Genomic DNA, 19288 nt, shown 5'->3' with positions numbered 1-19288 from the left:
CCTTCTTTTTTGTCAGTTGTGGGGCTTGAATTCGGAGGCTGGGTGCTGTCCCTGAGCTTTTCAGCTCAAAACTAGTGCTCCACCACTTTGAGCCACAGCTCCACTTCCCTTTTTGGATGGTTAATTGAAGAGTCTCATGGACTTTCTTGCCCCAGCTGACTTCGAACCCTGATCCTCAGATCTCAGCTTCCTTAGGAGCTAGAATTACAGGCATGACCCTGGTGTCTCTTTTCTGGTGATACTTTTTTATGGTGATTTTTTTTATGTGGCTTCTAGAACTTTTGTTTCCCTGCTAGTTACTAGTTGTTTCTTTCTTGATATTTGCTGGTGACACTTCCTCTCCCAAACTTATCACGTTTATAGACTAGTCCCTGGACAAATTTTATCTTTCTTATTTACTTATTTTGAGACAGGGCCTCACTATGTTGCCTAGGTTGACCTGGAAATATGGATGCTCCTGCCTCTGTCTCTAGAGTATCTGAGATTACAGGTATTTTCCACTATACTCAGCTTCTTTTTTTTTCTTTAATACCTTGCTTGGTGATTGCATCCATTTTCATAGATCTAAATACTATCTATATGTTGACAGCTTCCAAGTTTCTATCTCTAGCCCAGACCTAAATTTCAGATTTGTGTGTCCAACAGTTTACTGCCTAACTTCATTTGGACTTTAATAAAGCATCTTAAACTGAGCATGTCAAAACCTATTCTTCCTCTGTCTTCTCTAGCTCCTTAAATCATTGTGGCCAATTGTTCAGAATAAATACTTTGGAGTCACTGGCTATTTTCTTTCCCTAACACCTCATCTCCAATCCATCATCAAATCTATCTCAGACTCAACTACTTTTCCTCATCTCTAACACCACTCTAATCTGTGTCACTATTATCAGTTGCCTGTATTATTGCTACAGCAACAGCCTCCTATTTATCTCATTTGCACTCCTGCCATGCTATCGTGCATTTTCCAAGTCAGTAGTTAGGGGAATTCTTTAAAAATTAAGTCGGGGGACTGGGAATATGGCCTAGTGGCAAGAGTGCTTGCTTCATAAAGATTAAGTCAGAGCACATGCAGGTGGTTCACACCTGTGTAAACCTAGTTAGGAAGCTAAGATCTGAAGAATCACAGTTGGAAGGCAGCCTGGACAGGAAAGTGTGAGACTCTAAAATAAACAGGGAGGTGGGGAAAAAAGGAACAGGTCTGGAGGCAGGCTTGGCTCAAGCAGTGAAGTTCCAGTATAGCAAGCAAGCTGAGAAAGACCAGGCCCTGGTATTGGGGGTGGCGGTGGGGGAGAAAAGGAAGGAAGGAGGAAGGGAGGAAGGGAGGAAGGGAGGAAGGGAGGAAGGAAGGAAGGAAGGAAGGGAGGGAGGGAGGGAGGGAGGGAATGAGGGAGGGAGGGAATGAGGGAGGGAGGGAATGAGGGAGGGAAGTAGTTGTCAAGACCCCCTGACAGTTTATATTCTTTACCATTGTTGTAGAGAGTACAGCTGACTCCATCTTGATTAGGGAGACATGGTAGGAAATGTTGGGGGGCAGAAGATTAGGTCAAGCTGACCCCAAAATTCTGCTTCTGTAAATGGTTTAACTTGTTTGTTGCTTGCTCTACCCCCCTGCATCAACCTCCTACATCTGTGCCACACTTGCTTGTTAGTGTTGCTTGCTCTACCCCCCTTCGTCAAGCCCCTACATCTGTGCTACGCTTTTACCTTTATAAACCCCAATTTGAGGATTCCTCGGGGTCACGGTGGCAGCTCCCGAGTCGGCACTGCACTGTATCCCTGGCCGGTCGGCCCATTTTTCACTGTCGCAGTTCAGCTCCCGAGCCTGTGCTGCGACCCTGGCCAGTCAGTTCACTTTTTGCTTCCCCAATAAGTCCATCTTTTTGCTTCAGACTGTCTCTAAGTGGTGGACTCTTGGAGGGACAGGGAATCCCCTCCCTCGAATCCCGTAACAACCATAACCTCTTTACCATGGCCTCCCTGGTCCTAAAAATCTATTACCACCATTCTCTTACATCCCCTATTTAATTTCTACCCACTACTTCCTATTCTCTGACTCAAGCTCCTGGCTGATTCCCCCAACACCAAGCCTTTGCACTTGGCTTTCTACAGCTCAGAATTCTTTTCCTCTATATATTGAAAATGGGTTGCTCCCTCCTCACCTCCTTTATCTTTGTCCCTTACCTACTTGTTTTTAATCTCCCTTCCCTGTTTATTTTCTCCAGAACACTTCACACAGTCAACATGCCACATATTTCAGTCATCTAGCTTACTTACTATATGCCTTTCATCACTAGTGCAAGCTCCATGATGAAATCAACGACTTTTGTTTTATTAACTGTTATATCCCTCAAAGAATGGTGACAGTACATTGCAGATTCTCAAATATTTTTGAAAGACTAAACAATGTTTAGGCAGGGAAGTCTGGTGAGACTCTTATCTCCAATTAACCACCAAAACAAACATTAAAAGCTCTTACAACAGGGGCTGGGAATATGGCCTAGTGGCAAGAGTGCTTGCCTCGTATACATGAAGCCCTGGGTTCGATTCCCCAGCACCACGTATATAGAAAATGGCCAGAAGTGGCGCTGTGGCTCAAGTGGCAGAGTGCTAGCCTTGAGTAAAAAGAAGCCAGGGACAGTGCTCAGGCCCTGAGTTCTAAGCCCCAGGACTGGGGGGAAAAAAAAAAAAGCTCTTACAACAGGCTAGGAATATGGCCTAGTGGCAAGAGTGCTTGCCTCGTATACATGAAGCCCTGGGTTCAATTCCCCAGCACCACATATAGAGAAAAGGGCCAGAAGTGGCGCTGTGGCTCAAGCGGCAGAGTGCTAGCCTTGAGCAAAGAGAAGCCAGGGACAGTGCTCAGGCCGGAGTCCCAAGGCCCAGGACTGGCAAAAAAAAAAAACCTCTTACAACCACGAGTTCCTAAGATGACTAGGTGGGTTTTTTGTGTATGGTAGGGGGTACACACGCGCCAGTCCTGAGGCTTGAACTCAGAACTTGAGCTTTCATGCTCTAGGCTACTGCTGTACCATTTGAGCCCAGCTCCACCTTTATTCAGTCTTTTTGGTGGTTAACTGGAGATAAGAATCTCACAGATGTTCCTACCCACACTGGCTTTGAACCATAACCCTCAGATCTCAGTCTCCTGAGTAGCTAGGATTACAGTCATGAACCACCACCAGCCCCTGGTAAGTTGGTTTCTTTCTATTACTATAACTGACACATGGTCACACTTTCTTTTTTTTTTTGTGTGTGTGTGTGTGTGTTTTGTTTTTTGTTTTTTTGGCCAGTCTTGGGGCTTCAACTCAGGGCCTGGGCACTGTCCCTGAGCTTCTATTTGCTGAAGGCTAGCATTCTACTACTTGAACCACAACTCCACTGCCAGCCTCTTCTATTTATGTGGTACTGAGGAATTGAACCCAGGGCTTCATGCATGGTAGGCAAGCACTCTACCACTAAGCTACATTCCTAGCCCTAATTTTCAGTATTTCTGTTTTATAGATGAGATTTGGAGGCTTTATCCTAGCCAGAGATTTTTTTTTAATTAAATTTTATTGACAAAGTGATGTACAGAGGGAATACAGTTACATAATAGGTAGTGAGTACATTTTCTGTCATATTCGTTAAACCCGCCCTCATTTTTCTTTCCCTTCCCTAGTTCAGATAAGCATATATACAATATCCAGTGTACCAAAATCATATACAGTGACCACAGGGGGTGCGTCAAAGGAAACTCACCTAGCACATTAAACATAACGACAATAAAATCCTCCTGTTTCCATCTCTTGGAGTTCATTTTGCTTAGCCTCATCTTATATAATCATAGGTACGTAGCTGAGCTGTTGTGAACCTCTGATAGGTCTATCCTAGACTTTTTTTGTTTATTTAGCAATTGTTTGATTATAGAGACACAGAGTTGCTGACCCAAACATGTGGAAATACCATTTGAAAAGAAGTTTGTTATTTTACAGACATGATCTCTACTGTTCTCCCCTTGCCCCCCTAACAACCACATATCAGGGAGACCATGCGCCTTTGTTCTCTGTTCTAGGCTTGTCTCGCTCAACATTATTTGTTCAAGATCTGACCATTTCCCTGCAAATGCCATTATTTTGTAATTTTTAATTGCTGTGTAGTATTCCATTGTGTACAGGTACCACATTTTTTTTGATCCATCCATCTGTAGTGGGGCATCTAGGTTGTTTCCATATTTTGGCTATTGTGAATTGTGCAGTGATAAACATGGATGTACAGGAGTCTTTGTGGTATCCTGGATCCTGCTGTTCCGGATAGATGCCTAGGAGTGGTATGGCTGGGTCATAGAGTATGTCTATGCTGAGTTTTTTGAGGAAGCTCCATGCTGTTCTCCAGAGTGATTGTACTAGTTTACACTCCCACCAACAGTGGAGAAGGGTTCCTCTTTCTCAGCATCCCCTCCAGCATTTGTTGTTGCCTGAGTTCAGAGTATAGGCCATTCTAACTGGAGTGAGGTGTTATCTCAGGATTGTTTTTATTTGCATTTCCTTTACTGCCAAGGATGTTGAACATTTCCTCAAATGTTTCTTTGCCATTTTTATTTCTTCTCCTGTGAAGTCTCACTTTAGCTCCTTTGCCCATTTAATAATTGGTTTTACTAGGTTTGGAGGGGGTCAGTTTCTTGAGTTCTCTATAGATGATGGATATTAGGCCTTTGTTTGTTGCTTTGCTGGTGAAAATCTTTTCCCATATGGTTGCTAGCCAGAGTTTTTGAAGGAGAAAAAAGGAAAAGGAATAAGAAGGGAAAAAGCCTGTGAAAGCATAAAGAGCATGGTTCAATAGTAGAGTGTCTGCCTAGCAAATACAAAGCCCTGAGTTCAAACTCCAGTACTGACAAAAATAATAAAAATTTAAAAAGAACTAAATGACTGCTCATATCTATAGACATGTGTAACTGATCTGACTTCATCTTTTAAGATGTGATACGATTTTATGAAGTTGTCAACTCTCTACACACTTGGCAAGCATTAGAAAAATCATGAGGTTAGCACATTAACAAAATTATGGTATGAGGACAGGCAGCAGTTTTTCAAATTATAAAGCCATCCAGAAATTCTAGCTATTTGTTCCCAGAATAGGAATTGGTTAGATCTCTGCCTTTTACTGTCTCTATCTCACACATTAATTCATATATTTTCAGTGAGGTGGGAATAAGAGTCTGTAGATGGGCTTTTTAGCATGTATAATAAGCATATCTTCTACTAAAGACCCTTTTTCTCTCAACAGCTAGTAGGCCAGCAATATTATTGATGTAATGTCAGACAGCATTCTCCAGGGAACTAAACACTGCCTTTAAAAAAGAAAAGAAAAGGGCTGGGGATATAGCCTAGTGGCAAGAGTGCCTGCCTCATATACACGAGGCCCTAGGTTCGATTCCCCAGCACCACATATACAGAAAACGGCCAGAAGCGGCGCTGTGGCTCAAGTGGCAGAGTGCTAGCCTTGAGCAGGAAGAAGCCAGGGACAGTGCTCAGGCCCTGAGTCCAAGGCCCAGGACTGGCCAAAAAAAAAAAGAAAAGAAAAGAAAACAAACAAACAAAAAAAACAGTAGTGAGCAGGGCCCTGGTGGCTTACACCTATAATCCTCACTACTCAGGAGGCTGAGAACTGAGGATCCTGAGTCCAACCAGCCTGGGCAGGAGTCTGTGAGACTCTTATCTCCAATTAATCACCAGAAATCCAGAAGTGGAAGCTGTATCTCAAAGTGCTAGTGCTAGACTTGAGCACAAGAGCTCAGAGACAGTACCCAGGCCCTGAGTTCAAGCCCTACAACCAACCAAAAGCAACAACAACAACAACAAATACAAACTCATGTTAGGATTTAAAGAATAAGCTCTTCGATGAAGAAAATGCTTGTAAGTCCAGAAGATCTACAGTGACTGTTTTGCTCTACTATTCTAGAGAAAACAAATGAGCATTTTTGAAAAGGCAATCTCCTGTTAAAAAAAGAAACCTAGAGATTTTTGTTCTTCAGAGCAAAAATGCAAAAGAGAAAAGAAACTCTTTAAATAATATTTTGAGTATATAGTTGTCATCTATAGTGTGTAAGGTCCTGTATTTTATATCCATAACTTATAACTATTTGTGCCAAGACATGGAGCCCTCCTACATATACTCTGTAGAAGGAGAAATTCTATCATTATATTAATTATTGTTAAACTCAGTAAATGTAATTGTTTTATTTGGTCTTTTATGAAGTGAGGACCAAAGACCACATTAGGCAGATAACAAGAGATACCTCGGGGCTGGGAATGTGGCTTAGCGGTAGAGTACTTGCCTACCAGGCACGATGCCCTGGGTTTGATTCCTCAGCACCACATAAAGAGAAAAAGCCAGAAGTGGCACCGTGGCTCAAGAGGTAGAGTGCTGGCCTTGAGCGAAAAGAAGCCAGGGACAATGCTCAGGCCCTAAGTCGAAGCCCCAGGATGGGGGAGAGGGCGAGAGGGAGAGAGGGGGAAGGGAGAGAGAGGGGGGGATAGAAAGGGGGGGAGAGAGAGGAGAGAGGAGAGAGGAGAGAGGAGAGAGGAGAGGGGGGAGGGGAGAGGGGGGAGGGGAGAGGGGGAGGGGAGGGGGAGGAAGGGGAAGAGGGGGAGGGGGAGGAAGGGGAAGAGGGGGAGGGGGAGGAAGGGGAAGAGGGGGAGGGGGAGGAAGGGGAAGAGGGGGAGGGGGAGGGGGAGAGAGGGGAGGGGGGAGGGAGAGAGAGAGGGAGAGAGGGAGAGAGAGAGACAGAGAGAGAGAGAGAGAGAGAGAGAGAGAGAGAGAGAGAGAGAGAGAGAGAGGGAGAGAGGCGCAGTGGCCAGGAAGATTGCTATCCCAGGTCAGCTGAGGCAAAAAGTTTGCAAGATTCCATCTCACCAAATAAGCTAGGCATAGTAGCAGATGTCCTCTCAGCTACAAGAAAGGCCCACCCATAGCTAGGAGGATCTCAGCCTGAGACTGGCCCTGGGTAAAAATGTGAGACCCTATCTGAGAAATAACAAAAGCTAAAACGAGTGAGGCTCTCAAATGACAGAGCACCTACCTGCCTACCAAGTGTAAGACCCTGAGTTCAAATTCCAGTACCAGCAACAAAAATAGTATTATTATTATTATTATTATTATTAATAATGTCAAAGGAGAAAGGTACGCTTGTAATCCCAGCACTTGGGAGGTAGAATCAGGAGGATCATCAGTTCAAATCCAGCCTGGGGGCTACAAAGAGAGTTAAAAGGGTAACCTGGGCTACACAGTGAGACCTTGTCTCAAAACGGGTGTCAGCAGCTTATGTCTGTCATCCTAGCTACTCAGGAGGATGAAATGTGAGGATCTCAGTTCAAAGCCAGTCCAGACAGACAAATCCAAAGTCTTATTTCCAATTAACCAGAAAAAAAGCTGGGAGTAGAGCTGTGCCTCAAGTGGTAGACTGCCAGCTGTTAGCAAAAACTGCTAAGAACAGTGCCCAGACATTGCATACCGGCCTAGTACTGGCACCTCACATGACAAAAACAAGTAAATATGGTAGAAATAATAGAGATGTGAGAAGAAGGAGAGTATACTTGAAACAATATTAGCTTGATGTTAAACAGATTAAGTATCATAATATGTATATGGGAGTTCATTTTACTATTCTTTCTACTTTAACCTTTGGATATTTCCATAGTAAGTTTAAAAAATAACTTGGAAGCTGCTGGAGGCTCACACCTGTAATCCTAGCTACTCAGGAGGCTGAGATCTGAGGATCATGGTTCAAAGCCAATGAGGGCAGAAAAGTCCTTGCCACTCTTATCTCCAATTAATCACCAGAAAACCAGAAGTGGAGCTATGTCTCAAGTGGTAGAGTGCTAGCCTTGAACTGAAGAGCTCAGGGACAACGCCCAGGCCTAGAGTTCAAGCCCTATGACGGAGGAGAGAGGAGAGAGGGGAGAGGAGAGAGGGGAGAGGAGAGAGACAGACAGAGAGAGAGAGAGAGAGAGAGAGAGAGAGAGAAAACTTGGGAGGCTGGGCACTGGTGGCTCACATCCATGATCCTAGCTACCTATGAGACTGGGATCTGAAGATCATGGCTCAAAGTCAGCCAGAGCAGAAAGTGCATGAGATTTTTATCTCCAATAAACCACCAGAAAACCAGAAAGGGTGCTATGCTCAAAGTGGTATTGTGCTAGTCTTGAGGGAAAGAGCTCAGGGACAGCACCCAGGCCCTGAGTTCAAGCCCCATGACCAATAAAGTAATTATAAGAACTACTTAGAAAAGAATTATTAATGGCATTTAAGTTAATATGTAAAATATGTAAATGTTTTATAAGAGCATTCTATCATTAAAAAACAAACATAAAGGCCTATTATTGGCTTATAATCCTAGCTATTCCTGGAGGCTGTGATCTGAGGATTGGAGTTTTAAGCCAGATCTGGCAGACAAATTCAAGAGACTTATCTCCAATTAGCTACCAAAATACTGGCTCAAGTGGTAAAACACCAGCCTTGAGCTAAAAAGCTAAGTGAGAGCACAAAGCTAAGTTCAAGCCCCAGTAGTACCTTAAAAAATATAAATAAATATGCACAAAACGCCATGTATAGGAATAAACATGTTATATGTAACTGTCTAAAACAAAAATAATGAAGCATTCATCAGTAGTTAGTGGATAAGCAAAATATCAATCCACACTATTTAAACTGTAACAGCCAAAGAACTGATATGGGGAGCTACAGATGAGGCTGAAAACAGGGGAGGCGATTCAAAATCTAAAATAATTACTAATATCCCTATTATGTCCAGCCTCGTCCCAGGTTAACCAGATAGCTTTCCTTACTCACAAAGGAAAGAAGTCTGTTTTCTGAAGAAATTCAACCTGAGAGATTTTAAACTAGGGACAAAGCTAGGCCAGGAGAGATCCAAATGCAAAAAGAGGAATTAACTGGAAATCTATAAACCAAATAGTAATATTGACAATGTCCTTTCAGTTCCTGACCTCACCAGCTTCCCGTAATGTAGATAACTAGACCTATCTACCACTCCATCAACCACCCCATAATGAAACTGTTAAGATTATGGGCTACAGAAATCTGGGTTCCTAATATGGCACAAACTACATTCTGGCATACAGAGCTTCAGGTCCTTTTTTTAGCAACCTCACTTTTAAAGCATAAAGAGATAATTAAAGGTTACCGGACACTTGAAACTACAACCTGAAAGAGAAAGATGAAAACAATCTGGGGTCCAAAAGATCTTTCAAAACTATCACAATCTGTAATCTATTCTTTTTGTTTTCTATCACAACATAATTTTCAAGAAAGCTCAAGCAACCTTCTTTGTTTTGTTTGTGGCTACATCATCAGAGTCTAAAGCAGTGCCTTGTTCAATAAATATTAGTTATTTCTCAGCAGCTCTGTGTCTATTAGATATCTATTTTTGGAAATGGGATAGGGTAGAACTAAAGGAATATGAAATTCCTTCCAATCCCTTAAAAAAAGGGGTGGGGATGGGGATATGGCCTAGTGGCAAGAGTGCTTGCCTTGTATACATGAAGCCCTGGGTTCAATTCCCCAGCACCACATATACAGAAAACGGCCAGAAGTGGCACTGTGGCTCAAGTGGAAGAGTGCTAGCCTTGAGCAAAAAGAAGCCAGGACAGTGCTTAGGCCCTGAGTCCAAGAACCAGGACTGGCCAAAAAAAAAAAGGGGGGGGGGGGCAGAATCACTGTTAGAAAACAACCCACAACACACCAAAACCATGAAAAACAAAAGGGGAAACAACAACAACAAAACAAAAACCTGCCCAAAATAGTGCCCTTGCCTTGAGCAAAAATATCCAGAATTCAAGCCCCAGTGTGGGGGGGGGGGGGGAGAAATCTTTAATATAATTAACAAACACTAATCATTAAATGAAAAACAAACAAAAAATCAGTTGTGCTGAGCCTAGAGCTGCTGGCTCACACCTGTAATCCTAGCTACTCAGGAGGCTGAGCTCTGAGGATTGAAATTAGAAGCCAGTCTAGATAGGAAAGTCTGTGAGACTCTCATGTCCAATTAAGCACCCAAAAATCCAAAAGTGGAGCTGTGGCTCAAGTGGTAGAGCGCTAGCCTTGAACTTAGAGCACAGGCCCTGAGTTCAAGCCCAGAGACTGGCACCAAAAAAAACCAAGTTGTATTTATTTAGTATGCTCAAAGTTTTGCAAAAATAAATGAGTGAGGACGTAGGGTTGTGGCTGAAGTGGCAGAGCGCTAGCCTTGAGCAAAGAAGCTCAGGGACAGTGCCCAGGCTGGGTTCAACCCCCAGAACCAACACACACACACACACACACACACACACACACACTGAATGAATGAATGTCAGGGCAAAACAGAATCGAGAATCACAAAAATTTTAAACTTATCTCCTCTAGAAATTCTCATATGCAGAACATTAAGGTACAACTAAAAACATTTTCTCAGATTAAATAACTATAGTATATAAGTATTTAGTATAATATAGTAATATAGTAAGTATATAGTATAACTATAGTATAATAAGAAATATATGATTATGGAATTGGGTACTTAGCTCAGTGATAGAATGTTTGTCTAGCATGCACAGGTCCTAAATTCAGTCCCCAGTATCATCAAAATAAACAAAAATGAAATATGAAATATTTAAGGAAAAAACTAAATTACATTAAATATAAGGCCAGTTTCTCAACTTCTCTATCTCAAAGCAGTATTTCAAAAGGAGGAAAATATCAGTTTCTTTTTGTTTCTTTTTTTTTAAAGTTTTATTATCAAACTGATGTACAGAGAGGTTACAGTTTCATACGTTAGGCATTGGATACATTTCTTGTACTGTTTGTTACCTCCTCCCTCATTCTATGCTATATATTATTTTAACCTGGCTAATTTTTGTTGTTGGTGGTTGTAGTTGTGGGGATTGAACTCAGGGCCTGGGCGCTGTCCCTGAGCAAAAGAGCTAGTGCTTTACCACTTCTAGCACAGCTCCACTTCCAGTTTTTGAGTAGTTAATTGGAGATAAGAGTATCAGGGTACTTTTCTGCCTGGGGGTGGGGGGGCTTCCAATGACGGGATCCCTCAGATCTCAACCTCCTGAGTAGCTAGGATTACAAGAGTGAGCCACCAATGGCAGGCAAACTGGGCTACTTTTAAGTTTGTAAATATGTAACAAATTCTTATAGAAAAGTTGCTAAAAATAAGGCAAAGAAACCTATTGAAATTATTTTAGCAAAGGGGGAAAGAAGAGTAAGAGGATGAGCTTGAGTAGAACATATAAACGTGGAAATGTAACCAAGAAATTCCCCTTTATAAAACTAATATAACCCATATTTTAACAAGTTGTTAAATTCCACAATCATTTCATCCTTTTCAGTTGAGTTATATTAATTCATTGTAAAGATATTTACAACTTTTTCATCTCTATGCTCCTAAAATTAATTCAAGCTGGGCATGGTGACATTTATTGACATACCTGTAATCCTAGCAATCAGGAAGGAGGCAAGAGGCAGAAGGATAGAAGAAGAGAGTTTGTCTCAAAAGATACTTTTAGCTGGGAACCAGTTGCTCACACCTGTAATCTTACCTACTCCAGAGGCTGAGATTCGAGGATCATCATTCACAGCCAGGCCAGGGCAGGAAAGTTTGTGAGACCTTATCTCCTCTAAACTACCAAAAAAGCCTTAGTCTCATGGAGGCTGGGAAGGTAATTTAGCAGAAGAGTGCTTCCCTAGCATGCATGAAACCCTGGGTCCGATTCCTCAGTACCACATAAACAGAAAAAGCCAGACGTGGACTGTGGCTCAAGTGGTAGAGTGCTAGCCTTGAGCTGAAGAGCTCAGGGACAGTGCCTAGGCCCTGAGTTCAAGCTCCAGGACTGGCCCCCCAAAAAAGTCTTATGGACTTCCCTGTCCTGGTGGGCTTTGAGCCACAATCCTCAGATCTTAGCCTCCTGAGTAGCTAGGATTATAGGTGTGAGCTACTGGTGCCGGGCCTAAAATTTCTTCTATGAACGACTGAGAACAATTTTTTGTATGTATTGTGGGTGGGAGAGAATATTGAATGTCAATGCCTATATAGTAGGGACACCTCTATCACACCCATGTTTGTACACTTCTTTTGCTCAAGAGTAGTGCTCTACCACTTAAGCCACAGTTCTACTTCTGGCCTTTTGGGGTAGTTAATTACAGACAAGAATTTCAAGGGCTTTCCTGCTGGGTCTAGTTCAAATCAAGATCATCAGATCTCAGCCTACTGGGCAGCTAGGGTTACAGGTGTGAGCCACCAGAGCCCAGCCTGTCTATACACTTATAAGCAAATAATCAGATTAACAATCCAAGCAAAGTAATTCTGTAAACACTTTAAGAGCTGATTCACTGAAGGAAAACTAATGTACAAAAATTCTTAGTTGTATTTCTCACCTCTAATCATTCTATTTTGCTAAGCAAAAAAAAAAAAAAAAAAAAAAAAAAAAAACCACAAAAAAAAAGCTGTCACAAAAATCACAAAACCAGGGCTGGGAATGTGGTTTAGCAGTAGAGTGCCTGCCTAGTATGCATGAAGCCCAGGGTTCAATTCCTCAGCACTACGTATACAGAAAAAGCCGGAAGTGGTGCTGTGGCTCAAAGTGGTAGAGCACTAACCTTGAGCTGAAGAGCTCAGGGACAACACCTAGACCCAGAGTTCAAGCCCCACAACCAAAAGAAAAAAAAAATCACAAGACCTTGTTCCTAGCAAAGATATTCTACTTATATATGTTTTTGTCAGAAAAAGAAAAGATGAAGACGATATCTTCATTTTTATGTGCAATCTCCCTCTACCCAGTGATGCTAAATAAATTCTCCCTTTGAAAACAATGATGATAAGAAACAAAGACCAGAAAATCACTTGCAGCTAAATTTCTAAGAAAAAGGGTTAAATTATGTGCCTACTTCCAGAAAACCAACAGACCTCCTTCCCTGCCTTCCTTCCAGTCGTGGGGGACATTCTATCTAAAATTAAACCAGGGCTGAGAATGTGGCTTAGTGGTAGAGTGCTTGCCTAGCATACATGAAGCCCTGGGTTTGAAACCTCAGTACCACATTAACAGGAAAAAGCCATAAGTGGGACTGTAGCTCAATTAAGTGGAAGAGTGCCAGTCTTGAGCTAAAGAAGCTCAAGCAAAGTGCCCAGGCCCCAAGTTCAAACCCCAGGACTGGCAAAAAAAAAAAATTAAATTAAATTAAAGCAAATCACCAGGCTCCAATGGCTTACACCTATAATCCCAGCTACTCAGGAGGCTAAGGTCTAAGGATTGTGGTTTGAAGCCAGTCCAGGCAGGAATGTCCATGAGACTCTTATCTCCAATTAACCAGAAAAAAAGTTAGAAATGGATCTGTCTTAAGTGGTAAAGTGCTAGCCTTGAGCAAAAGATCTCTGGGACAGCACCCAGCACTGAGTTCTAGCCCTAGGACTGGCACACACATGAAAATTTTAAAGCAAATCATGTCTTTTTCTTTTTTTCCCAAGACTGAGTCTTACCATGTAGCCCAGTTGAGATCCTCCAGCCTCAGCCTCCCCAGTGCTGTAAATCAGGAATAGTATTTTGCTGATGTGATGAGGGAAGGCTTGTATCCCAGTACTTGGGAGGCTGATGCAGAAAGGTTGTAAGTTTAAAAGGTAGTCTAAGCTATGTAGTTGGTTCTAGATCAGCCTAGGCACATAACAAGACCCTATTTCAAGACAAAAGTATTTAAAAAACAATGATAGGCCAGGCACCAGTGGCTCATGCCTATAATCCTAGCTACTCAGGAGGCTGAGATCTGAGGATAGAAGTTCAAAACCAATCCAGGAAGGAAGGTCCATGAGACTAACTAACAAAAAGCCAGAAGTAGCTTAAAGCTCAGGGACAGCACCCATGTCCTGAGTTCAAGCCCTAGAACACACACACACACACACACACACACACACACACACACACACACAAACACACAATTAAAAAGAGCAAATCTGGAAAGAAAGGAAGAGAGGAATGAAGGAGAGGAGGGAAAGGAAGGGAGGGAGGGATCAGAGAAAAGCACTGTAGGAGGCAAGGGAGCAACCTGAGCAAAGGCATTCCACAGGGCTTGATTTAGTAATGGAAAAAATATGGCAGGTAGCATACACCAGACAGTGGTGGGTAGAAGGAATAATATTTTGATTAACACTTAAAACTGGTACAATCCTACTTAAAAAAGAAACAGTGCTACAGGCTGGGAATATGGCCTAGTGGCAAGAGTGCTTGCCTTGTATACATGAAGCCCTGTATTCGATTCCCTAGCACCACATATATAGAAAACAGCCAGAAGTGGCGCTGTGGCTCAAGTGGCAAAGTGCTAGCCTTGAGCAAAAAGAAGCCAGGGACAGTGCTCAGGCCCTGAGTCCAAGGCCCAGGACTGGAAAAAAGAAAAAAGAAAAAAGAAACAGTGCCACTTCACGTAGGTGTTTTGTGGCTGGTTGGTAGGATTATTTTGTTTTTGGTGGTGGTTAGTTTTTTCAGTGCTGAATAAAGACTGAACACCAAGACTTCTAGAATGCTACATAGGTACTCTACCTCTAGGCTACATCTTCAGTCCCGAGGATGCTTTTAAAGAATTACTAATATAGTAAAACTAACTCCACACAAAAAAATTCAAATAAAAGCACAGAGCACATCAAATTATACTACCATTATAATAAAGTTTACATTTTACCTCCTCACTGACAATTTCTACAAGCAAGAGATTATAGCACCTCACAGGCTCCTAAAACATTCTCATCAACTATATTACCCTCCTAAATTTTCATAAAGGTGCTCAGAATCTACTTTGCACTCTTGTGATGGACAATTTCCACACTTACATTACTTTTGCTGTTAATACTCTCTTTGAGGCACTTCTGCTATAATAGCAGACCCTTCATCTCTATGTTAAAGGCACAAACACTCCAGAATTCACTCCCACCTACAAGTACAGGAAAAGTTTGGTTTATGAATTCACATTAACACTGACAATGAAGTTGTTTTATGCTTATGGTTAGGAGGTTGGCTCATCAAGCATTACACTCCCTTTTTCTTTTTCTTTTTTTTTTTTTTTTTGCCAGTCCTGGGCCTTGGACTCAGGGCCTGAGGACTGTCCCTGGCTTCTTTTTGCTCAAGGCTAGCACTTTGCCACTTGAGCCACAGCGCCCTTCTGGCTGTTTTCTATATATGTGGTGCTAGGGAATCGAACCCAGGGCTTCATGAATACAAGGCAAGCACTCTTGCCACTAGGCCATATCCCCAGCTACACCCCACTTTTCAACTCCTAGGCCATGACCAAATGTTTAACTGAAAAAATATTTACAGATATGACTAAAAAAGTATAAACTGTAAAGAAACCTATTTTTAAAAAGCTGTTTACTTAAGGAACTAATATAAAACCTAGAGATTAGCAGTTTTCTTTTCTGATTCTACAACCTGTGGCAGACGGTTTATGGACATGTGACTTTGGCATTTTGCCCATGTTTACGTACACTGACAGGAGTTTAAGGTGATTTTTTTTTTAAACATCTGAGGTGATAGATAAGGCCAGGCCTACTTCCCACCTGTGTGCTTACATGGTTAATTCCCCAGTCTCTTCCATGTAGATTCATGTAAAGGGCCTGTATGGTCATGAACACTTGACAAGCTATCTTAAAAACAGTAACTGCATGGGCTGGGAATATGGCCTAGTGGTAGAGTGCTTGCCTCCCATACATGAAGCCCTGGGTTCGATTCCTCAGCACCACATATATAGAAAAGGCCAGAAGTGGCACTGTGGCTCAAGAGGTAGAGTGCTAGACTTGAGCAAAAAGAAGCCAGGCAGTGCTCAGGCCCTGAGTCCAAGCCCCAGGACTAGCAAAAAAAACAAAACAACAACAAAAAAAAAACAACAGTACTTGACCTCTGTTCTATAAACAGTACTAGTAGCTTGTGTAAGTTGTGATCTTTGTTTTTCAACATTCCCCTCCTTATATGCCTATAAATACTCTGGAAATAGTTAATTATGTTTGGAAAACTCAATGACATTCCTTCTGTGACCACAAATAGGTCACAAAATCAGAACTAAAACTCATCAAAAGCTAAAACCAAGAAAGAAAAGGAACTATTTAAATAAATGGGGGGAAAAACCCAGAAGTTCAAATGGTGTTACTACTTAACTTTAAGAAATGAGCTAGTAAATAAACCCCACATCCTAAGAACTTTTCAAATATTTCTGAAAAATGACATGTGGTTCCTTCGATAATTATTTGGGCCCCTTTCAATCACCATGCATTTAGGTGGTGTGCTAGATGTGTAGGAAACAAATAGGACCCTCCACATGCCTTAGGTAAGTTCAGCGGAAATAATGCCACCTGAAAGCTAGAATCTTTGACTCTCAAGAAGGACCTATCCCTATCCTTTGCACCCCGGATCTATCCTTTGAACTTCAAAGGTTCACAATCTCAATGCGAAAGCGCCGAGGTCACTGCTCATCTGCTCGAGTTAACAGCCGGCCAAATGCACCTGTAAACTGCAGAGCAGAAGCAAACTCACGTGGGAAAAGTGCTGCAACTGTCACTCAACCCCGCCCTCTCCCCCCAGTCCTCTTTATAAATAGAGGGTTTTTGAAGGGAACTGTCCAAGGTTACCACCTGATATGGAGGAAAACCTCGGTGTAGGTTAGCAATCAAATAAAATAGCATATACACTTATGATTTACTGAGGGTTGTTATCCGAAACCTAAGTAGTTGACAAAGTGTTAAACAAGGTAATAAGACATAAAATGCGACCTCTTTCTCAATAGGATTAAAATGTCAAGAAGCAAGTGACCGAAAGAGGGAGATCGCTAACTTCCCAAAGCAGCAGCAAGCAACCTCCCTGGAAAGGTACAGGAACCAGCGGAACTCACATAGGCAGCACAGAAGTACCACCCTCCCCGATGGAAAAGTTTGTACCGCCATCAGACCATCCTGCGGTGGTCGGAAACTTCCCTAAACAACAAGGAGCAACCAGACACCCTCAAGTCCCCGCCCTCGGCCAACCCCAGGTGCCTTCAAGCCAGGCGGTCGCTTCCTCCGCGGGGCCTGGCCTCCCACCTGACTCCCTTCTGACATTCACTGGCCCGCCTCCGCTTCCAGCGCCGGCCAGGTCTCGGGGTCTCCCAGGTGACCCGTCCTCAGGTTCTCCTGGCAGAAGGCCCGGGCGCGCCCCGCTTCTCCACCCCCCCCCACCCACCGGGGCGGGCTGCGGACCCGGGCCCTCGCCCCGCCGCCGGCCCTCACCTCCTCGGCGTGTTTGCGCAGCGCCTTCTCCCGCTCGTACTGGGTGATGAGCTGCTCGTTGTCGTCCCGCAGCAGCTCCAGCTCCACCTGGTGCTCCTGGTCCTGCGCGAACACCGAGTCCAGGTTCTCCAACACGGCCACCACCAGTGGCATCAGCTCCTTGACCACCTCTTCGTCGTACCGCCCAATGAGCCGCTCGAACTCGCGGTAGATGGAGCCAGCCAGGCCGGACACCCGCTCCGACATCACGGCCCCGGAGCCGCCGGGCTCCTCCTGGTACACCACACCGTCCTCCAGCTCCATGGTGGCGGGCGGGCGGGAGGGGGGCCCGGGGGCGTCGCCGGCTGAGGAGCGGCACGGGCCCGCACGGGACGGGCCCGGCAGGGGTTGGGGCTGGGCCCGGAGGGGTGGGAGGGTGGGGGCCGGGGCCTGAGAAGGGGAGGGGTGGGGTGAGCGCACTCACCCCAACCGCTGCTGCACCAACTGCCGGGGCGGCCGGGCCGCGCGCCGTACACGTCACCCTCGGGGCGGGGCCGGCGCCGCGTCGGTCCGGTGGGCGGGGCCCCGCGGGAGGCCAGGCGCGGCCGGGGGCGGGACGGGCGTCTGCGTGCGCGGGCCGAGGCAAACCTGTGACGTCAACACCCAGCGCCGCGAGACGGGCGCCACGCCAAGGGGAATGGCCGGGAGCTGCGGTGGGCGAGAAGTGTCAGCCGCTGGCTGGATTTTGTAGGAGCTCCCAAAAGGAAGGGAGGGGCTGCCGGAGAGTGACTGGCCAGCCAAGGACTTCCCTCCCCCCGCTTTCTGCATTTCCACACCTCTCAAAGCGCTTTCTCCTTTAATCGTCACCTCATTTAATCAGACTTGTGCAGTTGGCTTTCGGCCCCCTGTTTCACAGACCTAGAAGCTAGGCCTTAGGAAGTTGTGGTTCGCTCAAGGTCACGCAGCCACAACCGGAAAGGCTCCGTGGAGATCTCCCAACCCCTTCTGGTTGAGAATTCAGGACTCGGGAAAATGAGAAACGGAGGCGGGACGGAAGGGAATCAACAATAACTAGGAGACAGACTGACTAAAGGACTGATTAAAGATGTTCTCGAGTGGGACACCAGTGACTGGGGTTAACCTCAAAACAGGAAGTGCAAAGAAAGCTGAAGGAGAGGAAAGCCGCAACGCCACGTCTTGCGTTTTCCCCAAACACTAGGCTTCCTGGCTCCCAGACAACTTGAGACAAGCAAATTCCAGGCTGCAGACGCCCGTCCCAGTCCTGTCTGGGAAGGGAGGCGGAGCGGCTAAGTGAAAAAGTTGAGTTGGAGAGGAAAGGGGTGGAGTCAGGAGGATGAATAAGTCCCGTGAGGCGTGTGAGGTCTTCGGTGCTTGAGAGTGCGTCACGTGTGGGGAATGTCTCAACACTCCGGCTTTGGGCGCGCTGAGTCAAAGAGCACTTCCCAGTGTTTTCAGATGGGGCGACGACACTCCTGAAAGCCCCTTCCTTACGCCCAAGGTGACTCATAACCTAAGGTTCTCCGGCCTCAACTCATGTAAGTGTAGGGAGAGGGAAGCAGCAGTTGGATAAGAGATTAGAGATGAAATCAGCGACCTCTTGGAATCCTAAATACTCACAGCTTGTCCAAGTTTGCCCCTCACAGTCTTCCCCTCTTGACTTTCCTGGAAACAAACCAAAAAAAAGTATAGAAATAAAGTGAATTTGTACCCTTGCTATCCTCTCATGTTCTTCCATTCACTTTATATCCACCCTTACATTGTTTGTGTATGGCTAAGTTGTTGGAATGCTAACCACTTGGCTTTGGAGGTGTGGCTCACGTGATTGAGTGCCTGCCTACCAAGCCCCCAGTACTGCCAAATAATAATAATTATAACAATAATAATACTTAGGAATGCTGAATAGCTGGTTGGATATCAGCCCCAAATTACCTTTCCTTTTTTAAAACTGGAGTTTGAACTCAGGACCTCATGAAGGCTGGCTAAAATACTTGAGCCGTGCCTAGAGCTAGGCTTTTTGGT

At 44.4% G+C, this 19288-nt stretch overlaps 1 protein-coding gene across 4 annotated transcripts in view; it reads right to left on the bottom strand.

Annotated features, from left to right (window-relative positions):
* Positions 1-17745, bottom strand: part of Spag9 (sperm associated antigen 9) — a 117401-nt gene extending 99656 nt beyond the window's left edge. For 2 of the 4 annotated variants that reach the window (XM_048366920.1, XM_048366921.1), the window contains exon 1: positions 17270-17744. In XM_048366920.1, coding sequence (XP_048222877.1) covers positions 17270-17572 — 303 coding nt within the window. In that variant the 5' untranslated portion in view covers positions 17573-17744. Of the gene's footprint in view, positions 1-17269 lie in introns of all 4 variants that reach the window. The other 2 variants (XM_048366919.1, XM_048366922.1) reach the window with 2 other exon arrangements.
* Positions 17746-19288: the final 1543 nt, after the last annotated feature.

The sequence above is a fragment of the Perognathus longimembris genome, chromosome 17 (assembly GCF_023159225.1).
Source record: "Perognathus longimembris pacificus isolate PPM17 chromosome 17, ASM2315922v1, whole genome shotgun sequence".
Taxonomy (NCBI): domain Eukaryota; kingdom Metazoa; phylum Chordata; class Mammalia; order Rodentia; family Heteromyidae; genus Perognathus; species Perognathus longimembris.
The sequence above is the reverse complement of the archived record's forward strand: the minus strand, read 5'-3'. Positions and strand labels throughout refer to the sequence as shown.